The 21,802-nt window shown below is 38.0% G+C and overlaps 1 protein-coding gene across 3 annotated transcripts in view; it reads right to left on the bottom strand.

Moving 5' to 3' along the window:
* The window catches only part of sik2b (salt-inducible kinase 2b), a 94,988-nt gene that overhangs the window by 59,739 nt on the left and 13,447 nt on the right, over nucleotides 1–21,802 (bottom strand). For all 3 annotated transcript variants that reach the window (XM_057839977.1, XM_057839978.1, XM_057839979.1), the window contains exons 2-3: nucleotides 18,975–19,091; nucleotides 8,667–8,730 (exon numbers count right to left, since the gene is read on the bottom strand). In XM_057839977.1, coding sequence (XP_057695960.1) covers nucleotides 8,667–8,730; nucleotides 18,975–19,091 — 181 coding nt within the window. The remainder of the gene's footprint in view (nucleotides 1–8,666; nucleotides 8,731–18,974; nucleotides 19,092–21,802) is intronic.

Below are 21,802 nucleotides of genomic sequence, written 5' to 3'. Positions count from 1 at the left end.
GAAATTCAAGCCATTGTCTCAGTATATTTTCACAAACCTACTGTTTATCTAGCCTTTGACTGAGCCATTGACCAGAAAGGTTATTTCCAATCAAGCACAAACATTTTGAAACTCAGTTGACCTAGCAATCCTGAATTATCTGCACATTAAATTAGAAAAGTGTGCCCAGAACAAGTCAAAGTCAAGCAGAATAAGTAATCTCCTAATGCAATGCTGGGTGGGGCAAAGTATCGACAAAATGAGGCATTCTTCCTGCGAAAGTGAACAGAACAAGTGTGAATCATGAGGATATTAGGGAACAGTTCAACAGTCACAGTGCTATGCCAAAGAGTTGGCAGGAGAATTGAATCCCCTAACAGCTGCTTGAGTTAGATGGAAGAAACTGTGTGTCTACAGGGAAGATTACTGGACTGAACCTTGGCCTAACTTTTGATCGCACTGGGAGGGAGGTGTGTGTGCGGGGTGTCTGATGGGTGTGGAGGACAAGGGGCAAAAACACTCAGTTTTTTTCCACATCAGTAACCGATAGCCAAGCCATTGAAACGCAGCAACCACAAATTTCTGTCCATGCTGTGAGATGCAGTGCTTATTTCATTCTGGAGCATTAAGCGCTTAAAATGGCTTGGAGTCAGCTGGAGCTCTGCTCAGGTTGAGTGTCCAAGCTAAAACTTGATCATGTTTTCTTGACACACATATTTAAATAGGTTTTAAATACCCCTTTCCCACTGGCCAAAAAACCCATGTCAACCCACTAACAATTGGCTTTTGGTGGCAGTGGGAAAGGTGCAGCGACCCGCCTCGACCCGTGTCAACCCGCCAAGCGACCCGCGTTAAAATCACCTCGGCTCTGATCGTCATGCAGTGTGAAAGCAAAACCCCGGGTCAACAGTCAACACCCTAATCTACGCTCTGCATTGTTTACTTCCTTGAACTGAATGAATTCGGCCACACTTGTCGACGCACATTTTAGCGTGGTGACATCACGTAACCTTACGCACGGCTGAGGAGGGGTGGGGGGGGTTAGACGGGTGGAAAAAAAAAAAAAGAAACGGCTTTATTTGTCAATGAGAAAGGTGCCAAATGCCAATTGCCAGTGGGTTGCATCGGCTTGGAAAAAACGCACGTTGACCCACTAGTTTCAGTGGGAAAGGGGCAAAAGTGAGCTGTGATAGGTTCCAGCACCCCTGCAACCCTCGTGAGGATAAGCGGCTTGGAAGATCAATGAATGAATGGATTTATTTTGCTGAGACTATAAAAAAGTCTTTTCAAAAATGGATCATTGACACTTCTTCAATGTAATGGCTTTTGTATAGCACTGGAAGAACAATCATCCATTTTTGAGTGATATTACTTTCAGGCAGCTGTATTTTGAGGCTATCTTCACTAAAGCAACGACAGTTTCAAAAGATAAGAAAGGTTTGCCAGTGGATATGATTTTACAGAATCTCAGTCCTATTCCAGCCTTGTGATTTAATTTCATTAGTGAAAATTAAAGACCTATTAATCTATAATCCCAGATTCATGGGTATAATATTGAGGCAATAATAAGGTTTGATGTGATTTCATGTAGTGTTAGTTTTATATTACAGCCAGTCTTCTTCAGAAGACTTTTGATTTAATAAAATTTCTGAAACATGAGTATGATTTCAACGGAGAGTCTTTAGTCTTATGCTTCTGAAAATAAAGTATGTGAACGCAACTAGTTAACTAGTTAGTAAACTAGTTCACTTTCATGAAAAAAACAAATGCCCCAAATCCTCTTTGATTTCTTAAACTGTGGTAAAAAAAAGAACCTTATTCATTAGGCTTTACTTAGTGCTTGGAATTAAATCGTAAACTAGTGTGGTGCAAAGTGCTTGGAATTGAACCATAACCTAACAAATAAAAAGCAACATACACAGCCAGAATTTGCAATCCGCTTCAAACATTCAGGTCAGGCACTGATTCATGTCTGAGTAACAGTACTATTGATTTTAAAGAATACACTAGGTAGTAAAGGTCAGTTTGTCGCAAAGGTCAGTTCCTTTCCGGTGCTCTGCTGGGTGTAATTTTCAAATGAATATTGGCAAACTATTTTTGTCAGAGCGAAAGCCCTACTAATGATGATTCATCCAAGATTTTTCAACTTTTGACCTCCCGAAAATTTGACTTCATGATGAAAGACATGAATGGCACGCCATTGCCTACTGTATAAAAAATCTTCTAGATCATTTCCATTTCTGTTTTAAAAACAGTTTTTCCAGAATATTTACTAGTATTTCCAGAATATTTAATTGCACAAGGGCTGTTATTATACATGCTGTACGGTCAATATGATCAGTCAGTCAAATGAAGATGTGCATATGATTAATTCACCACTGATTGTGAAACAAGACAACATTCTCCAGGAATGATAGCGACATATTGTGTTGTTCAATAAAATGTAGATTGATCAATACATTGCAGATAAAACATTGTCCTCAAACATAATTGTTGAAGTATATAAATCTGAGTTTTGCCGATCACGTGACAATAAATTGTGTTCATGACAAAACAGCTGTTAGTAAATTACTTGGCTAATGACTTCTTTGTGGTAGATAGGGTCAAACGTGTCCTTAGTTATCTCCTACATTTGTTTGGACAAGGACATACAAAGGATAAATATTAGATAAGCGAAGTCACGCAATGTAAAAGGTTATTCAAGTTAATTTATTTGAATGACCATTATCACTACAAGTGCAACATTGTCCAGCCATCTATTCTTTGTACCTGTAATCTTAATTAAGATTGGTGTGCAGGAGGACTTCCTAGCTGGATGCAGGTGAGAGGCAGGTCCTGTACACCTTGAACAACTCCGCTAATCAATTGCATGGCAAATAATATAAAACTATCACACTTACACCTACTGGCAATTTAGTTCTTCCATAAACCTTCTATGTTCTTTGAATGTTGGGGAAAATCAGACTATCAGTAGGAAACGAAATCACATTCGCGGAGCACATTGGAATTTCACACAGGAAGGCTCAAGGCTTAATTTTGACCTGCAACCACTAAAATGTCTGGCGGATGCGGTAAAAAGTCAGCCACAAAGTTGTGGTACAGTCACACAAGTAGTATGTAATCAACTAAAAAAAATCTTTAACCTTTTAACACAGGACGTGTCGGCAGCAACACGTTTACGCATATCATCTTTGAAGCCTCGTCACGCTGTAATTACACTGGTTGGTCTCATTTGAATGTGCAGAAGTTGAGGTCCACGCCAGTTTTACTTAAAGTCAATCGCCCGAGTAATATGGGACATAATGTTATTTGAGTTTTATAGTTTTATTGCCCTCATAGGTAAACATTAAAACGCAGCATGGACCATGTGTTTATGTCCATATTTCCATAATTTCTTGTCCTTTTTCAAAACCAAAAGCACCACAAAAAACTACATATCCCGGGAGCAATTCTGAGGTCACTAAAGACTGCCCTAATGTGAACATTTTTAACAAATCGCCCAGCGAGGCGCCACCTAAGGAGAGAGAGGCGAGGTAGCGAGTGACGGACGGTTGGATTCAGCAAGCGACTTTGAAACATGCGGAATGAATTGAAAACCAAATTTAGCGCAAGCTAATGCGGTATTTCATCAACTCAAGGAAGAAGATGAGCCAGATTTATCGTCTTCTTCGGATGACTCGGCAAGTGAGAAGAGAGAGAGGCTGACAGCAGCGCGCAAACGGCAGACGAGTGGGCTGTGTGACGTAGTCTGTGACGTAGCTCTGTGTCCTGTTGTAGAGGAAACTGAGTGGCATGCCTGAAAAAATTGAACTGAACTAGTTTATTGTCAACATTTTTAAAATAGTTTTTTTTCTTCAGTTTTATATTTGATTTTTTTCCCCGGTATCAATCTTTCCAAATTGTATATAGATGTGTATGTTCAAGAAGCTTGATTGTATGTATATACTTTTGATAAGGTGATGGGTGCCATACCTAACCTCACAAAAAGATATCCTCTGAACGCTTTTTGTGTTAGATGGTATATTATATTCACTTGTTTGCACTGTTGGTCTACTGCATATACCCGGTTGTGACCATAGTCAAAAGACAAAGACACCTATGACCATACTGCTGTTTCTGTTGAACTATCAAATACTGTATAAAACTATTCAGTCTTCATTTTTTCTGTTGAATATTTATCCTAACAAGTTGAAAAAATATTATCAAGCTTCAAAATGTTTCGTTGAGTGTTTGGTTGTCAAACGGACACCAATGTTACAAATTTCGACCCCCCCCCCCCCCCCCCATTTTTTTTTTTGTCTTTTTGGGTCCATAATGTTGAATATAATTGGTCAGAGAAGAAGTTTGGATATGAAAGTTATGGTGTCCTGTAAAAAGGGACCCACCCAGGCCATTGTAAAGTGTTTTTCTTAAATATTAAAGGCAACATCAAAGGTATGCAAATTTGGACAAAATAGGTCCAGGTGTTTAAGGGTTAAAGTGCGCTAAAATATAGGAAAAGATGCTGAATAACAATATACATGTATTAGTAAACTTATTTTGTATAGGCAAACAGGTTTTTAATCATGTTTAAACATCAAAGTCAGAGCTGCAAGACACTGGTCCCAATAACCCAAGGATATGCTAGAGGGTTCATGAGCAAACAAATTGACAGCTTATGGAAATAGGATGTATCGAAAATGGGATTTCTTTAAAGGCAACAATGTCTCCTTCCTTTCCCATCAGGCAGACTGAGATCTGTGTGAGTGAGCAGGCTCTCTGCCAGCTTCAACGCTCGCCTCATCACGCCAGAAGTGCTTTCTTAAATATGCATGCCCTACATTTCCCTACCACCTTCCAAATTCAAATGGACGTCCCCACACGCTTCTCTCTCTTTAGCTTCCCTTTGCATTGAGCCTCCACTCACTGGACCACTGCTGTATTTGCATTTGACCCAATTTCCAGGTTTGATCCATCCAGTGGTTTTGAATTATCTTGAGGAGTGGCAGACACAAAGCCAAATCAGTAAACAGAGGTTGCACATCCACCACATTGGAAAAAAAAATCCACACCCTTTTTGTGTTAGAAAATTGGTGTTACAACAAAAGATGTACAGTGGTGCATTGAGAGATATGGGATTAATGCAATCCACTCATTATTCATATTCTAAAATCCTCCTCAATAATATAAATAGAAAATGACAAACTATAATGGACACCATGCCCCGAAAAAACAAAACCATAAGGTGCTTTATAATTACAGTATTTGACTAAACCAATAATTACCTGGCTCTGTACGATTTGTTTTCTCTTTTCAAATTTCAACAGGGCCTTCAATTTGACGATGACGACGTCATCAAGATTACCGTGACAAAGAACGGAATGCATAAAGATGTGGAAGAGAGGGTGGTACACTCCAGTCGAATTGCAACGAGAAAACTAGTAGTTCAGAATTGAAATATATCTTTAGTGACCTCAGCCCTGGAACCTTTCTGACACACATTGTATTTGCTTGCACGCAAATCATCCAACTCATTCACAGTGTCATCGACTCACTGCAAGAGAGCTCTCTCTGCACGCATTTAATCCACTCTTGACCACTTCTGACCAGAAGCTAGTTTGAGAAATTTGTCGTGTCAGAGAAGTCGAGGCAACTCTCTGAAGGGCAATAATGGATGGAGATGTAGGTCAGCAGTCATGTATTTGCCTGACTGCAACGTGATTCAGAAGCACCCAGAGTACTTCCAAATACAGAACTACTTCAAAATTTACACAACACAATAGTCAACAACAGAGACTGAACTCTTAACACTATTACGTTTTGGCGGATGTTAAACCGCTCTATGAAATGATGTGAAAAATTTGATGAGGTCAGGCTAATTCAAATTCAATTATTTCTTATTAGAGAAAATGTTAAACTTGCTTCTCAGGTTCTGCTGTACATGCTTGTATTCATAAAACTCTTACTGTCAAAGCAAGGACTGCGGCAACTGAGGATGACATATACACTCCCTCTTGCATAACAATATTCTATTGTGCAATCAAGGCAAGGGGGTCAGAAGAATCAGGACACAGGACATGGTTTCATAAATCCATTCAAATCCAAATCCAAATCAGTGATGATCCACAAGGAAACTCCGCAGAGTAAAACAACCAACTGTCACTGGTTATTTAAGAGACTGAACGAGGTGAGACAGAGGCACGGTGGCAGCTGTACATTCATGCGCATTGTTCAAACTCTTTTGCCTTTGCCTTGCAATCTATTTTCATTTTTTTGTTTTGTTCCGCTTTATTTGTCTTCTTCCCAGCACGTTGTAGGTCACCTGATCAGGATTAGCAGTTGCTGAGTCAACATCACAAGTGGAACACTGGCCGCAAAGACACACACAACCATGACGTCGATCACTGTTGACTAATCCTCTCAAGCAATCAGTGTCCAGAATCAAGCTTCATATTCTCAGACTGTCTAATAGGTGCTAATAATCTATAATGTGGTTAGGGTTGGACATTGTAGTTCATATCAGATCGGATCTATCTTGATGCACCAATCATTTGTGCGCACTTCATTATTCAGTGTCTATTTTTAATTTGCATGGTTGTAAATCCATTTTATTTGAGTAGCGTTATAAACGGTGCAAGAAAGTTGAATGAAACTTTTTCCAAACATTGGTTACTGTTGACAGATCTATGGAAAAAGTACTGCCAATAGCTGGCTAGTGATAAAGAAAATTAATAACAAAAAGTAAATCTTTTCATGGAATTTTGTTATTTCCAATTTTCTTTCTATTCTGTATCATCTCGTTGCAGTCAGACGGAATGCTTGCTTGTCCAAAACCACTGCTTTTCAAGTGAAAAAAAAAAAAAAAAAAAAAAAAAAAAGGCCAATTTTTAAGTTATCAAACACTGCACTGGCACCGCCTATTAATCATTTTAAACAAAATTGTTCTATGCAGGGCTATTGTTGAACATTTTAAATATCAGAAAACCAATGAATTGTTATAAAATCATAAAACTGATGTTGTGAATTTGCAAGTCTGGGTAAACACGTCCATCATTCATTGTTCTCATAATAAATTAGTGTGTTTAAACCATTTGGAAAAGTGCTCTTCAAAAATTTGATTGTCTGAGTACCGATAGCTTGCATGATTCGAGGTACTTTATTTGTCTTTAGAAGAATGAAGTCTTGAATATGTGATGGAAGTATTTAGATACCATGCATGTTCCATTTTCTTGGTTAGAGTTATCACAAATTAAGATCGGTATATCTCCTGTATATCTACAATAATGCCTTTATTTAGGCTAGGGATAGTGGTGTCTTAGTACTGCACACCAGGTGTATTGTTTATTACAAGTAGGCGTTCTAATGTTAGAATACTGCTTTTATGGTTATTTAACTTCATGTGACTGCATTGAAGAGAAAACGCAAATTCTTTGTTCATAAACATTCAATAAAACATGTTCCTTCAGTTTGATCTACAGTTGCTCCATGTTGCTAAAGAATAATAATAATATCTTATCATTCTAACTGATTCAGAAAAATCCAATTTGGATGAAAGAAGAATGTGTGGGTGTGCTTTTGTTAGCTCGTCTCGACTGACAGTCAGTCAAGTATTCTACTTCAAACTTGGTGGTTGTATTGTCGTCTGGGAGTGTTGGGTTTAAATGGGTGTATTTTTTATGTTTTTGTTTTGGTCCGGGTCAAAGGTGTAACTGTGTGTTTTTTTTCTGGCGCATTCTTAGGCCTCAGCATTTACGTGCCTGTAAGACTGACGTTATTAGATGGTGGCTAATACTCAAGAATAGATAAGATCTTTTCATATCGTTTCCCTTTTTTAACATAGTCATAAAACTTTTTTTTCCCTCTTTAAACAACAATTTTTATTTTAAAAACAAAAAAAATATTCTACATTTTGGAGATGCTTCTACCCACACATGCTTCAACCAACTGTCATTATTCCGACTTCACCATATTCCAGAGATACGTGTGACACAGTGATTTTTCTCATTCCAAAAATTTATTGCAGAAATCCTCATTCATTCTCACCGACTTTAAACCTTGAATGTTTACAGAAATTGCATTTTCTATTATATTAACTATTTATTTCTTGGTTCTATTTATTTGATTGACATCAGGTAGGTTTACGTAATCGCTTGCCCAGTGTAATGCCGCACTTATAAACGATGTTGCTCATTTGTTACAAAAACAATTATTGGTTCGGCAGGTAACTGCAGAGTGCGTTTCAAGTATTTTGATGTGGCTACATTCTAACGACTAAATAAAAGATTTAGCACTTGCCCGGGTTATCTCCAGTTACGAAGTTTCATGTAGAAACATAAGCAGGTGATTCTACACCATCATAACTACACCAACATAAGCCATATAGCAATAAAGCACTTCTTTCTTTTAAACAAACTTTACTTGCCGCCAGACATGTTCTTTTATAAACTCCATTAAATGCAATTGGTATATTGCACAAAGCAGTTACAAGAAGCACATGACGAACTTCCAGTCAGAACATTGATCATTCAAGTTCTGTCATAATGACCGAGACTGATGTCAAAACAGCGTTAGGATTGTGACCTAACATAACAATGATATTTTCCCTTTTGTCAAAAATGCAACAATGACGCAACAGAAAAACAATTTGGTGATCCCAATCTGGGAGAGACAAAGATTGAATTGACATTGCATTTGATAAGTTGACTTACCAAAGATCTCCCCATTCTTTGCATACTCTGTGACCAGATAAAGCATATTCTTCGTCTCCATCACCTGAGAGGGGAAGAGTACAGAGTATTGAATGAAAATAAACACAAAAGCAAATACTTTACATAAATCATTTTGAAGGAAACAGATGACCTCTGAAATAACCAAATCAATACATCTAACAACACAGCAAAACAGAAAAATGCAGGTATAAGACAACAGTGTAATCGAATGGAGGTGGGTAGAGAGATATCTGAATGGGACTCAAAAAACCATCATAGTGCTAGCTTAAATCGGCAGTGTGTGGGAGGAGGAGACCCGATTTAGAAGCAGAAACATTCATAAGATCAAACAGAATTAAATGTGGAGAGAGGAGGGTGAATCAGACACACGGAGCCAGACGTTCACACTAAAACACCCCACTCTTTTTGTCGATGATCAATTTTCCATCTGTTAGATTGGCTAATTCATTGAGCTAGAAAATGTTTCTTGGAAGAGATATGCATTTCATAACACATTTTCTTTTGAGGTCTTTGGCCATTATGAAGTTACAATTATGTCTTTAATTATATCTTAGGCTATTATTTCAGTTTTCAGAATAAAACAGGAAAGCAGGGATTAAGACGCTTTTTCACTGCTGCCATGTTGCTGATTGATATTTGTTTTGGCAGAGTAGCTTGGTGCGATTCATTAACAGATACTGGAAATTGGAGAATCTATCACATCACATTCTTTAGCAAAAAAAACCCCTTTATTTTAAAATGGTTACTAATGTAGTGTTGGGCACGTTACTTTAAAAAAGTAATTATAGTTACTCACTACTTCTTCCAAAAAGTAACTGGGTTAGTAACTGAATTACTCTATAGTAAAAGTAACTAGTTACCAGGGAAAGTAACTATTTCCGTTACTTTAAAAAGAAGTTGTTGTATGTCAAAGAATTTGAAATTTTCTGAGCAGTATTCGAGTCAGTTGAATAGAGAAGAACAGACAGGTAGTTATGTTATAGAACCTTGTAATATTTATTGCACCTCACCAGCAACAGATTTATCCTACACTTGAAGTGCAACAAAAATAAACATATTTGAATTAGTTACCACAGATGTCGACAAAAGCTTTGCCCCGGGACATAAATTACACTTTCCATGCACGTTCTTTGCTTTAATTTCGACCAACTTGAAATAGTGTTTCCATCTCCACCTCGTAAAGGACAATTTTTCGTCTGAATGGTCTGCCATCATATCCCTCTTCATCTGTTTTGAGTGTGTGTGTTTGCCACACGCGCTGTTGCGGTTTGTGTGTGAAAACACCGGCTCTGAAATGTTTTTTTTTTTTTTTTTAAACCAACTTTATTAACTACAAATACACATATACAAACATAGGGCGAGACAATTCACATACAAACAACCGGTGTTCTGCAAAAATCTGCTACATCGGCGAAACGTTCTACATTAGTCGAATTTGACACCCAAGGTACTACCCTGCGCTCTAAACCTGTTTTGGTTAGATGCATACAGGAATAACATACTAAAAAAATGCCTGCAGAAAATACTTGTAAATAAATGTAGTTGTATCAAATAAGGACGGTTTAAATACGCTACGTGACTAATGTGGTCAACTGCTTCAAAGCTTACACAAAAAAACACAATGGTTAAAAGTATGAAAGGGTAATACATGCAAAAAGTATCTTTGAGGCAGTGAAAAGGTTCTAAATAACTAAATAAAAACAAAAATAGTGAGTACTCGCCGCTTCTAACCAATGAGCGCATACGTGTGGATGCTTGCGCAAGCGCGCTGAGCATTGTATAGCACGTTTCGCTGCGTAGTAAGGAATGGCCGAACACCGGCTCTGAAGTATGTGCGCTATTAGGCGCGAGCGTTTACGTCAAAGAATGGGGGATCACGTGAGATTTGACAACAACACAGCCATACTGGAAGCTGGTCTGGCTCGCCGGAAATTAAACTTTAAATTGCCAGTTCGATAAAGAGACAAACTCGTTACTAAAGCAAAGAACAGATATGTCATCAAACTTAAGGATGTGAACGATGTTGACTCTTACGAGCAAGCTGAAGACAAATGGAGTAAATATGTCGACGGGCTTCCACAATTATTCGAAATGGACAATCTGCTCTGTTTATTGTTTGGTGTATGTTACTAAACTCATCAGCGATTCCGAAATTACAAATCGCTACAAAGCTACGAACAGTTTTGCTGCGGAAGGGTTGCAGGACCTGCACATTATGACCCTATCAAACGGCAACTTCATCGTTCTTGCAAAGGTAGGCTATGTGTGTTTACTATTTTCATTGCCATGAACCTGAACGCACCCCAAGTCTTGGATGACAAATAAACAGAGCAGAGTAGACTCGCTACAGCTGGTAGTTTCTTCAATTTATTCAAAGTAAGTAACGCACCGCTTTTGACCGTCAGTAACGGTAACGGCGTTGTAACGGCCGAAAAAGTAATTAGTTAGATTACCCCGTTACTGAAAAAAATTATTTATAACGGCGCTATTCCCAACACTGCTAATGTAATTAGTACGGAAGGACAGAAAACATTCTATTGTTGCTAATTTCAATAGTTCCTAAGAATACAACAAGCTGTCTAAGCACATTGACATACCTAAATGATGGCACCACTTAAGAGGCAAACATCTCTAAAAATTTGCAATTTTACTACCCTCCAAAAACAGTGGGCTCATTAAATTATAAAAACTTTGACTGCAGACCATTAAAATTGGTTCTGTAAAATACTATAAAGATGTTCACCAAGTAGGTGAGGCCCCTCACCCAAATGTAATAATCACTCTGTTCTTGCTGTAAACAGAGTCATTGCTGTGACTACATGCGATGTAGAGAAATAACACTCGCCCATAATGTGTCATTTTATGCAGCAAGATTATGAGTATGGAGTGGAAGATTCATAGTTGAAATTCCAGACATGCCAAGTGATGCAGTGCTTTGTATTAAGCTTTGTGTAACAAGTCCATTCTCATATGGACCGAGACTGAACATTACACGCTTAACTGTTACTCATAAAAATGATTACAATCAGTGTGGTTTGGTGTGGAGTTGAGATAATAACAAGGTATGCAAGAAATCAAAAGCACAACCCCTGAATTGATGATAATGATATGATGAGGCCAGGGTCGATTGTAAGCAGGCATGTATGAGGGGGCAGTCAGAAATGTTTAGAAGGCATCATATGTAAACATTATGCTCAGGCACCCCGTTCCCCCGTGCTTATGGTAATAGCATTTTTTTCATTGAATTGAGTTGCTAGCTGTGTCCAACCCCAACCTAGAGAAGTGGATTGCACTTTGTCGGGCCTCTCTTCAGACCTGTCCATCTTAGGTGTCCCACCTGAGGATTAAGCTCCTGCTGGTATAGCTCTTAAGGTCACCGAGGCACACAAAGTCACAAACCCCCTGACCACAATAAGGTGGAAATCCCTCAAGGGGGAAAGTGAACAATAAAATAAAATAAAATAAAATAAATATCCTTCGTTCAGATTTTATAAACTTACAACTGCCGATCGATCGGATCCGATCACGGCATTTTCAAAGTATCGGATTTGGCAAAAAAATATCGGCCATGCCTTTTTTTACGTCACAGACATAATATGTTACACTCATCCAGAGTCTTTAGTTTAGGCTTAAGGTAGGGTTATTAAATTTATCCCGATAACGGCGGCAATTAATTTTAAAAAAAATGTGTCATGTTAAAATATTTAACGCAATTAATGCATGCGCTGCATGACCCTCTCACTCATTGTTGCGCTCAATCTGTAATGACGTCGTTTTACCTATATAGAGAGATATAAGGCAGCGCAAAATGGGTAGAGTGAACTTTGGCAGCCTTTGGAGCCTTTTATTAATTGGCTAAAGCCTTGCAATCCCTCTCCCTATGATTAGAAATATCATGGAAAGCAATGTGGGGAAGCAAGGTGGCAATTGGTCATTGTCTTAACACCTTATGTTATTCCCCAACGCAGAGAAGATATAGCAATTGGTAGCACGTTGTACAGTCATGGTTCCACTTCCCATCATGCATTTGGGATGGCCACAGTATCATTTACTGAAAGCTTAACAAATACACTAGATGGCAATACTTAGTCACAATATACAAAGTCACAAGTCTTTCTATCCGTGGATCCCTCTCACAGAAAGAATGTTAATAATGTAAATGCCATCTTAAGGATTTATTGTCATAATAAACAAATACAGTACTTAGGTACTGTATGTTGAATGTATATATTCGTCCGAGTTTTAGTCATTTTTTTCTTAATGCATTGCTAAAATGTATATGATCCGGAAAAATTATCGGGAATGATTGGAATTGAATCGAGAGCAAAAAAAAGCAATCGGATCGGGAAATATCGGGGTCGGCAGATACTCACTAAAACGATCCTGATCGGATCGGGAGCAAAAAAACATGATCGGAACAACCCTACTTACAACATAACATATTAACTAGATGACCTAATTTTCAAATGATTACCGTATTTTTCAGACTATGAGTCGCAGTTTTTTTTCATAGTTTGGCTGGCGGTTGGACTCTGGAACGACTTATATGTGAAATTATTAACACATTATTATAACATTTCATATGTTATTTTAGTGTTTTAGAGTGACACTGATGGTTTGGTAAACTTGTTAGCATCTTCTTTATGCTACAGTTATCTGAATAACTTAATAACTTTGTTACGTTAACATACCGGCCATGTTCGCATTTCATTGTTCATGCATCATGTAACATTATCATACTGTACACTTATTCAGCATGTTGTTCTCTATTGTATTTTTATTTTAAATTGCCGTTCAAGATGACATATCTGTTCTATGTGTTGGATTTTATCTAGTAAATTTCCAAAATGAGACTTATACTCCGGTGCGACTTATGTTTTTTATTTTTTCCTCTTCATTGTGCCTTTTTGGGCTGGTGCGACTTATACTCAGGTGCGACTTATAGTCCTAAAATACGGTATAACCTGAGAAATGAAACGTAATCTTATGAATTATAAGAAAAAATACTTCTCAAACTAATTTATAAAACACTATTGATTAGAGCTGGGAATCTTTGGGCACCTAACGATTCGATTACGATTACGATTCAGAGGCTCCGATTCGATTATAAAACGATTATTGATGCACCACCCCCTCCTTCTTTTTTTAAATTTTTAAAAAAAAATGTTTTGTACATTAGTTCCAAAATTGTTCAAAAATACTCTCAGGCTAAACCAAACTACTATTTCAGTATCAAGTTAACATATAGCAGTAAACAAATATACAAAAATAACAGTAAATAAAAAACTCCAGTCCCCATTCTGTATCAGCAGCTTTAAACTACATTCAATTAATTTAATGTTGTGAATCAACCGTTAAAGTTGTTAAAATTGCTCCCGTTATTCCATAATTTCCCTTTTGTCTACTTTCGACTTGTGAAAGTTTTAAAACTATTTTAAAGATAGATTCAAGTCAATATTTTACCGATTTAGGAGTATTTTAGATAAAAAAGTTAATTAGGTTTGCTTGAAAGGTTCGCTACAACAGCCTTGCAGGGAAGTGTACTGCTTTAAGATGGCGGCCGTTTACTAACGCCCGCATCTAGCTTTTTGTAGATGTGCTGCAAACGCTACCGAATCTATATTGCATCTAGTCCTATGAAAATGATATCTACCGTAACATTATGTGGATGTACTTTGTAGCAGCTTTTCGGCAGCAGTCAGGTATGTTGTTGTGTTTTTTAATCTCGCGGCATAAATTGAGCTAGAGCCGTGAGTTGAGCACTGGCATTACCCGAGGGGCCGGGCAATGAGAAGCATGATGTTTAGCTACTCTCGCTCCGTTCCTCATTCCGAAGACTGCGCGGCACGCTGAGTGTGTTGTACTTCCGCTTTACTTGGCATATTTCAATAATCGGAATTTAGATGTTTGTGAATCGTTCTCGAATCTTCCACGGCCGAATCGCGAATAATCTAAGAATCAGAAATTTTGCACACCTCTACTATTGATATAGAAAAGAACATTTTATCTCTTTCCTTTTTTAACATTTCTCTTTGTGGGCTGCAGCAAACTAGAGTGGAAAATAACATGGCTTTGTAAAAATCGTTGTGATTTAATGAAACAAAGCAGTGCAGAACTACAGTCTGGAGCGGGGCTTTACATAGGGGTCTGTCAAACACCGGTCATTTGTCTTCAGTCTGTCATGTGAATTGGACGTGGACTTATTTATGTGCTTGTTGGGACTGAGAAAATGCAGCCGCTTCTTCAAAGTCTTCCCGCTCTGTGGCCGCGTTGAAACATTGCACCACATTGTCTGGTGACGTTTAGGCTCATTTACATACTAACAGTGATTGGATGTTTACTAGGGGCTGTGCGCGCTTTACTGTGTGCGCGCTCTGACCATACTGTGACTAAACACACAGCCGAGGGAAAGAGAGGTGAAAGAGAACTGATGCTGTCGTCTTCGTGTCCCCTTTTCGGCTCATTTTTCCACATTACTGCAGATTAATCTGTCAACTTGTAATGTATTCATTTTGTGAGTATATTAAAAATGTGCCATCTCAACTTCTAAAATTTTGATTTGCGGGGGCCAGACATTTATTTATTTGAGGGAGCACTGCCCCCTCTTGCCCCTGCAGAGAGCCAGCCTCGAATGATGCTCGCCTTGTGCTGCATATTAGAAAAAAATAAACGTGGAAATATATAGCATAAAGCACGCTAGCAAAATGCAAATAATTATATTTGTACATTCTAATTTGAATATGTCAATTCAATTTTCAGACCCATCAATCATGTTTGACACAAGAGATCACTTTCATATTCAGTCAATTTTTCAATTGCAATGCTATATTGGTAGCCTTGCAGGACAAGACGGCCCTGCCTGGTTCACCATGCAGTACCTTCTTGACAACCTGAGGGTTGTCCAACCAGCTCTTGGCCGTCTGAGGTTCGAGCCAATCAGTGGAAAGAAGTGGGAGCTGCAGACCTAACATAATCAGGAAGCGACTCTCTCTTTGTATACAATGGCGGAGTGCAAAGCGGTTATGTAGATAGGTCAATTTTTGTCAGTTTTGTCAGTAATACACTAAATTTCCTCATTAAAAGAGGAGCAAGGAACGTTGCTAAAAGCTTTATGTACGGGAAATTATGTTTTTGCTCTTCTCCTGACTGGCACGCATGCCATACGTCATACTCTGGCTTAATGTTGACTGGTCGGTGATGAGTGTGATGAGAAGAGTCATCGTCCAATCAGCAGCTGTATAATTCTTGCAGGTACATCCCATGAAATCGGTGTCAATTGGGTCTTTCCCAGATGGACTTGTGAAAAATTTTTGCGGGGGATATATGTAACAGTCCCTCTGGCGGGCCAGGTTACTATATTGGACCATAGTCACAATAATATTCTCAAAATTTTGTATAACAAATACACAGTTTCCCTTAAATTAGGCTCTACGCACAATCAAGAGTGGGGTCTATTGTGTGGGTGTTTGTGAGCCTTCTTTTACAGGCTTGGGCATCCCACTGGGCCACAAGGACAACACCAGTTGAGTTGGGAGAGGAAATCACTAATTGACCTGAACTGATTGGATGGCTATGCCTTTGTAAAGAATGACAAACACCAAAATAACACGGCTGAAAGCTGGAACATCTCCACACGCTTGTGTAATGATAAAGAACACTTGTCTACTTTGTAACCACAAAGCAAGACCCAGATACTTACATAATTTTACCGGTCTCGCATGCATTTTGATGTTATGCTGTCAGACATACATTTTTATGTATTGTCTATTTTTCAGTGTTGGCGTATAACAGTTAAAAATACTACAGTATTCTCAAGTAAACATCAGATTGACAAACAAAAGTTAAAATTTATTCACCACCAAAACAAGTTATGGGCTTTCTCTTGTATATATATAAAAAAAAGTTTATTTAATGGCCATTGTATGGGGGAAGGACTTCCAGGCGAGGGATTTGCAAAATGAAGACAGAGAGAACGTTTGAGAATCATTGAAAGACAAACAAAGAAAAGGGTCAAGATTTGTGGACTTTTGATAGCTTTTAGCGAAAGTGCTCGACAAGAACATTTGGAAAACGTCAACCGTAATTGTTGGTCGTGTTTGAGTGGTCTACTTAAGCGAGAGTTGAATTAGCCGCTAACACCCAGGCTAACGGATGCCAGAGCCTTTGCTGAAAGGCTAGTGGTCTGCTAATCCAGTAAGTGAATGAATTTCTGTGTGGATGAGCAAATTTGGTGAAGTCACCCACGACGCCAAAGCCGATGGGGATGACGACGCTATCGAATAATCCGAGCAAAAGGACCGGGAGTACCCCGACCATCCGCCATTGTCGGAGTGTGCTGCTGCCCCTCCCACAGCACAACTTACTTTACGGTTTGCGGAATTAGACCGATTTTCTTTTTGTGTATACATATATTTTCATGATGTCGAGTGAACATACATGTCCCGTCATCAATTGTGTCAACAATAGCATGAAAATCCTACAATGGAAGAAGAAAGTGTTTACTGCATCAAGACTGCCGATGTATGTTGCCATACAGTTTGCATCGATTTCCTGGACACGCAGAGGACCAAAAATTTCAGAAAAAGTGGGTGAAAAATATCAACAGAAATGACTTTGTTCCAAATCACAAGAGCAGGGTGATTTTGCTTAATAAAATTTGGATCTCGTTGCAGTTTGATCGTCTCATTGAGTGTTCTTTATTATTACGCATGCCAGCAGTAGCCACCAGCAGTTTTAAATGCAGGTAGTCGGCTACTGTGTGCTTCATATTTAATCGAATGAATAATAACTGAGACGATACAGCATGTGCATATGTTTATATGTTGTACAACCCTGAATCTCATAATTGCCTAATACAAATTGTATTTCTAAATGTGGGCATCTAACGTACAGGCCAATGTCATTAGCCAGCTAGTTGGGCTATCCTGCTTGCTGGTTACTTAGCTGGTTAGCTAGAAAGCCTTTGAAAGGGGAAAAATATCTTGACAGAGAGAATTTTTTCAACTTTCATAATTTTTTTAACTGGGCCAGTGGGAATGGGCATTTAAAGGTGTATTGTTGGGTTCACTTGCTGTATTTACTGATTGTATTATTTATTTATTTTTTGTTCAAGGTGTGTGGAATACACTTCATTGATGTCAGACCAACTAAAAGGCACCCCTACACAGTATTGCACCTGGGATATAAACATCATTTTGTAAATTGTATTCCTTTTGCTGGCAAATTCCTATCTCGGGCAGTGGAGCATTATGGGATGGGCAAGAAGCAAGAAAGGTCATTTGAAAAAGAATGTCATATTTTTTTCTTCTGTCTCTTTACACAGGGGATAGAGACATCTGTCCGTGCTCTGCTCAAACCAAGATGTCTCGCACCCCACAGAGTAAACGCCTTGAAGGTTAACAGCTACTGAATCTATTAATGCACAATAGGATTTCAACAACCTGGAAAATATTTATTTCATATTCAATATTTCATTTCATATTCAGTCGTTTTTTTTTTTTAATACAGCATAATAGAACCATCATTAAACATCATTACCCTCCTAATCTAGTCATAGACAATATGCAGATTGTCTTTGTGTATTTTGCATGCTGTTGCCTTCTGTGACTGCAATGCTCACTGCGATTCTGTAACACAAAGCTGTGCGCAAAAAAACAACAGCAAAAAACAACAACAACAAAAACAACTTTAAATTAAACTAAATAGAGCTTATTAGAGCATTAGGGCAGGTTTTAGAGCACTGGGGCAAGTTTTAGTTAAGCTAATTGGCAAAAAATGACGGATGATGCAAGAAGCAAAGATACTGACATGATTAGAAGACTGCAGATGCTAAACCTAATTAGAGATATAACTATTTCTTGCGGCCATTTGTTGGAAAGTGCATGTTACTTATTTTCAAAATGACCCCTTCAGACAAATTCATTGAGAGGTATTTTCTTATGCAAAGTGCAGCAAAATACAAAGACCTATCCTGGTGTCAGAAGATTCAGGGAAGAGTCTGCCGAGCATTTGAATATGTCTTCGACTAATCTTTCTACCTGATGAAAATTGGGAAGGAGGCCAGCAAGGAGTAGCGATAGGTTCTGCTCCACAAAACTGAGCTCATCATTACTTAGTCAGAATCTATACATAACTCCTTGATGTTGGGGCCCAAGACAGTTTTCCATGTATTCAGAGTAGCTGCTCTTCACCAGAGTTATTTGCTTATGAGAAGCACACAGGAACCCACAGTTCACCTTAGGGAGTTGAACTCATTTCATGAGTTTTATTTGTGGTGGAGAAACTCACCTGGTAGAGCTTGATGATGTGCGGATGGTCCAGCATTTTCATTATTTGAACTTCTCTGTAGATCTTTTCCAGGTTGACTGCATCCAGTTGTGTCTTGTCAATAATCTTAATGGCCACCTGTAAAATGGTCAAATATGAGCTAATCATTACCAAAGCAAATAAGTGGAAATAAGTTTTACTTAAACAGTGAATTACAAAAATAAAAAACAAACTCAAAAACCTTAATATTACATTAACACTTAAAATCCTAATTGAATCATCGGGCCTTATCATGATAATATAAAGTGCGTCTTTAGACTGGCTGTCAACCAATTCAAGGCATTCCTTACCTTCTGCCCATAGTGGATGGGTTTGTGAAAATGATTTCTTTGTTTACTCAGTTTTTTAAAAAATGAGCCAAAAAACAGACATTCAACATAAACTGTGTTCTTCACTGTATGGGTTAGTCTGTTAGTGATTGAAACAGGTCCAACTACCAGAAACAATCCCGGCCTTTGATCACAAATTCAATGATTTTACAAAATTCCAAAACACACTCTGTGAGATCTTCAGCAAGTTTACTCACCACAACAAACCAGTTTTTGTTTACATACAAATTGATAACAGCTCACACCTACTCAAACAAAACAAACTTCAAATTCTCTGCCAGCACTTTGACTGTACTGCGTGAAAATATGAGCACAGAATTTACCCAAAAGATAATCTTTCTTTTCACTATAAAAAATATAGCAGGAGTATGAAAGGAACTTAAAAAAAAAAAAAAAAAAAAATCGGAACCGTGGCTGGAAGAAAGATTGAGAACAGGCTTTTGATGGCAAAATAATTTCTTCAAATAATAAACGCACAATGAGGATTGCTCATTAAGGGTGGGACGATGCAGGTAACTCACAATTTGATGCTGTGACGATATGTGCGTATGATCATAGTAATATCACGGTATACTATATATATATATATATATATATATATATATATATATATATATATATATATACACACACACATACATATTGATATATTGTTAGAAATTTCTTCAACGATATGTCACAATATATTTAATTTAAATATTAAAAACAAAACCCAATAAAGTACCAATGAAAACGAAAATATCTGTAATTATGCTTTTATTCAATGCCAAAACGTGTACAATATACAAAGATACGTGCATTTGCATAGTGCGTTACTGCACAAGTTTTGTAAATGTAAACACTGTATACAGTGTATCACAAAAGTGAGTCCACCCCTCGTATTTCTGCAGATATTTAACTATATCTTTTCATGGGACAACACTGACAAAATGACACTTTGACACAATGAAAAGTAGTCTGTGTGCAGCTTATATATTAGAAGTTATTTATTTTCCCCTCGAAATAACTCAAAATATAGCCATTAATATCTAAACCCCTGGCAACAAAAGTGAGTACACCACATGGGAACTACATACATCTCTAAATGTCCAAATTGAGTACTGCTTGTCATACTTTCCCCACCACCATGCTTGACTCTAGGAATGACACACTTATCTTTGAACTCCTCACCTGGTCGCCACCACACATGCTTGAGACCATCGGAACCAAACAAATGAATCTTCGTCTCATCAGACCATAGGACATGGTTCCAGTAATCCATGTGGCAACAAAAGTGAGTACACCCCTCAGTAAATATATACATCCCTAAATGTCCAAATTGAGTACTGCTTGTCATTTTCCCTCCAAAATGTCATTTGACTCGTTACAGGAGTGCTGTCAACATTGCTGCAGAGATTAAAGAAGTGGGGGGTCAGCCTATTAGTGCTCCAACCATACGCCGCACTCTACATCAAATTGGTGTGCATGGCTGTCACCCCAGGAGGAAGCCTCTTCTGAAGACGGTACACAAGAAAGCCCGCCCATCTCATCAGCCCATAGGACATGGTTCCAGTAATCCATGTGCTTTGTTGACATGTCTTCAGCAAACTGTTTGTGGGCTTTCATACTTAAATATCTGCAGAAATGCGAGGGGTGTTCTCACTTTTGTGATACACTGTAGCTGGACAATTAATGTGCATGAACATTAATAACATGTTTTACGTAAACCAGGAGTTGCTGCTTTCCCCTGCCACTGCTTTCTGGTACTGAAAAGTCAGTATCAACTTAATTTTGCCTTGAACCTCACTGCCTCCTAGTTTTGTAAATGTAATCACTGTACAGCTGGACACGTTAAAGTGCTTGAACATTAATAACATGACCCTATACAACTGGACACATTAAAGTGCACAAACATGAATAACATGTTTTATGTAAACCAGGACAGAGCACTGCTTTCTGAAACTGAAACGTCAGTTGCAACTTACTTGATTTATTTTTCTGTGTTCGCATTTGCCGCCATTTTTGCATCTGGTTTTCTTGTATTATCTTCTCCTATTGTCAACGCATCACAGGCCGCCCACTCTACACCCTTTATGGCAGTGCTTCTCAATTATTTTCTGTTACGCCCCCCCAGGAAGACGTAAACCCCCCCCCCCCAACTCTCTGCCGCCACTGTAAGTATATATTGTAGTATAATTTGTATATAAAATTATTATAAGTACAACTCTGCATTACATTGTGTTCTTTTTAATAATAAAGAAAGAAAGAATAAGAAAGAAAGTACTATAATATAGATCAACTTGCAATAAACCGTAAAAAGAAAAACGCACAAATCCAATGTGTAAAAATACACTCGATACATTTTTGACCATTTGATACTGAAAATTAAAATTTAATAAAATCAATAAATGGTAATACAAATTGATTAGCAACATTAATTCATAAGGACAATATGTCGAACAATTACACCGAAAAAACAAA

This window comes from Corythoichthys intestinalis, chromosome 6 (genome assembly GCF_030265065.1).
Source record: "Corythoichthys intestinalis isolate RoL2023-P3 chromosome 6, ASM3026506v1, whole genome shotgun sequence".
NCBI classification, from domain to species: domain Eukaryota; kingdom Metazoa; phylum Chordata; class Actinopteri; order Syngnathiformes; family Syngnathidae; genus Corythoichthys; species Corythoichthys intestinalis.
This window is presented reverse-complemented; position numbering and strand designations above follow the sequence as displayed.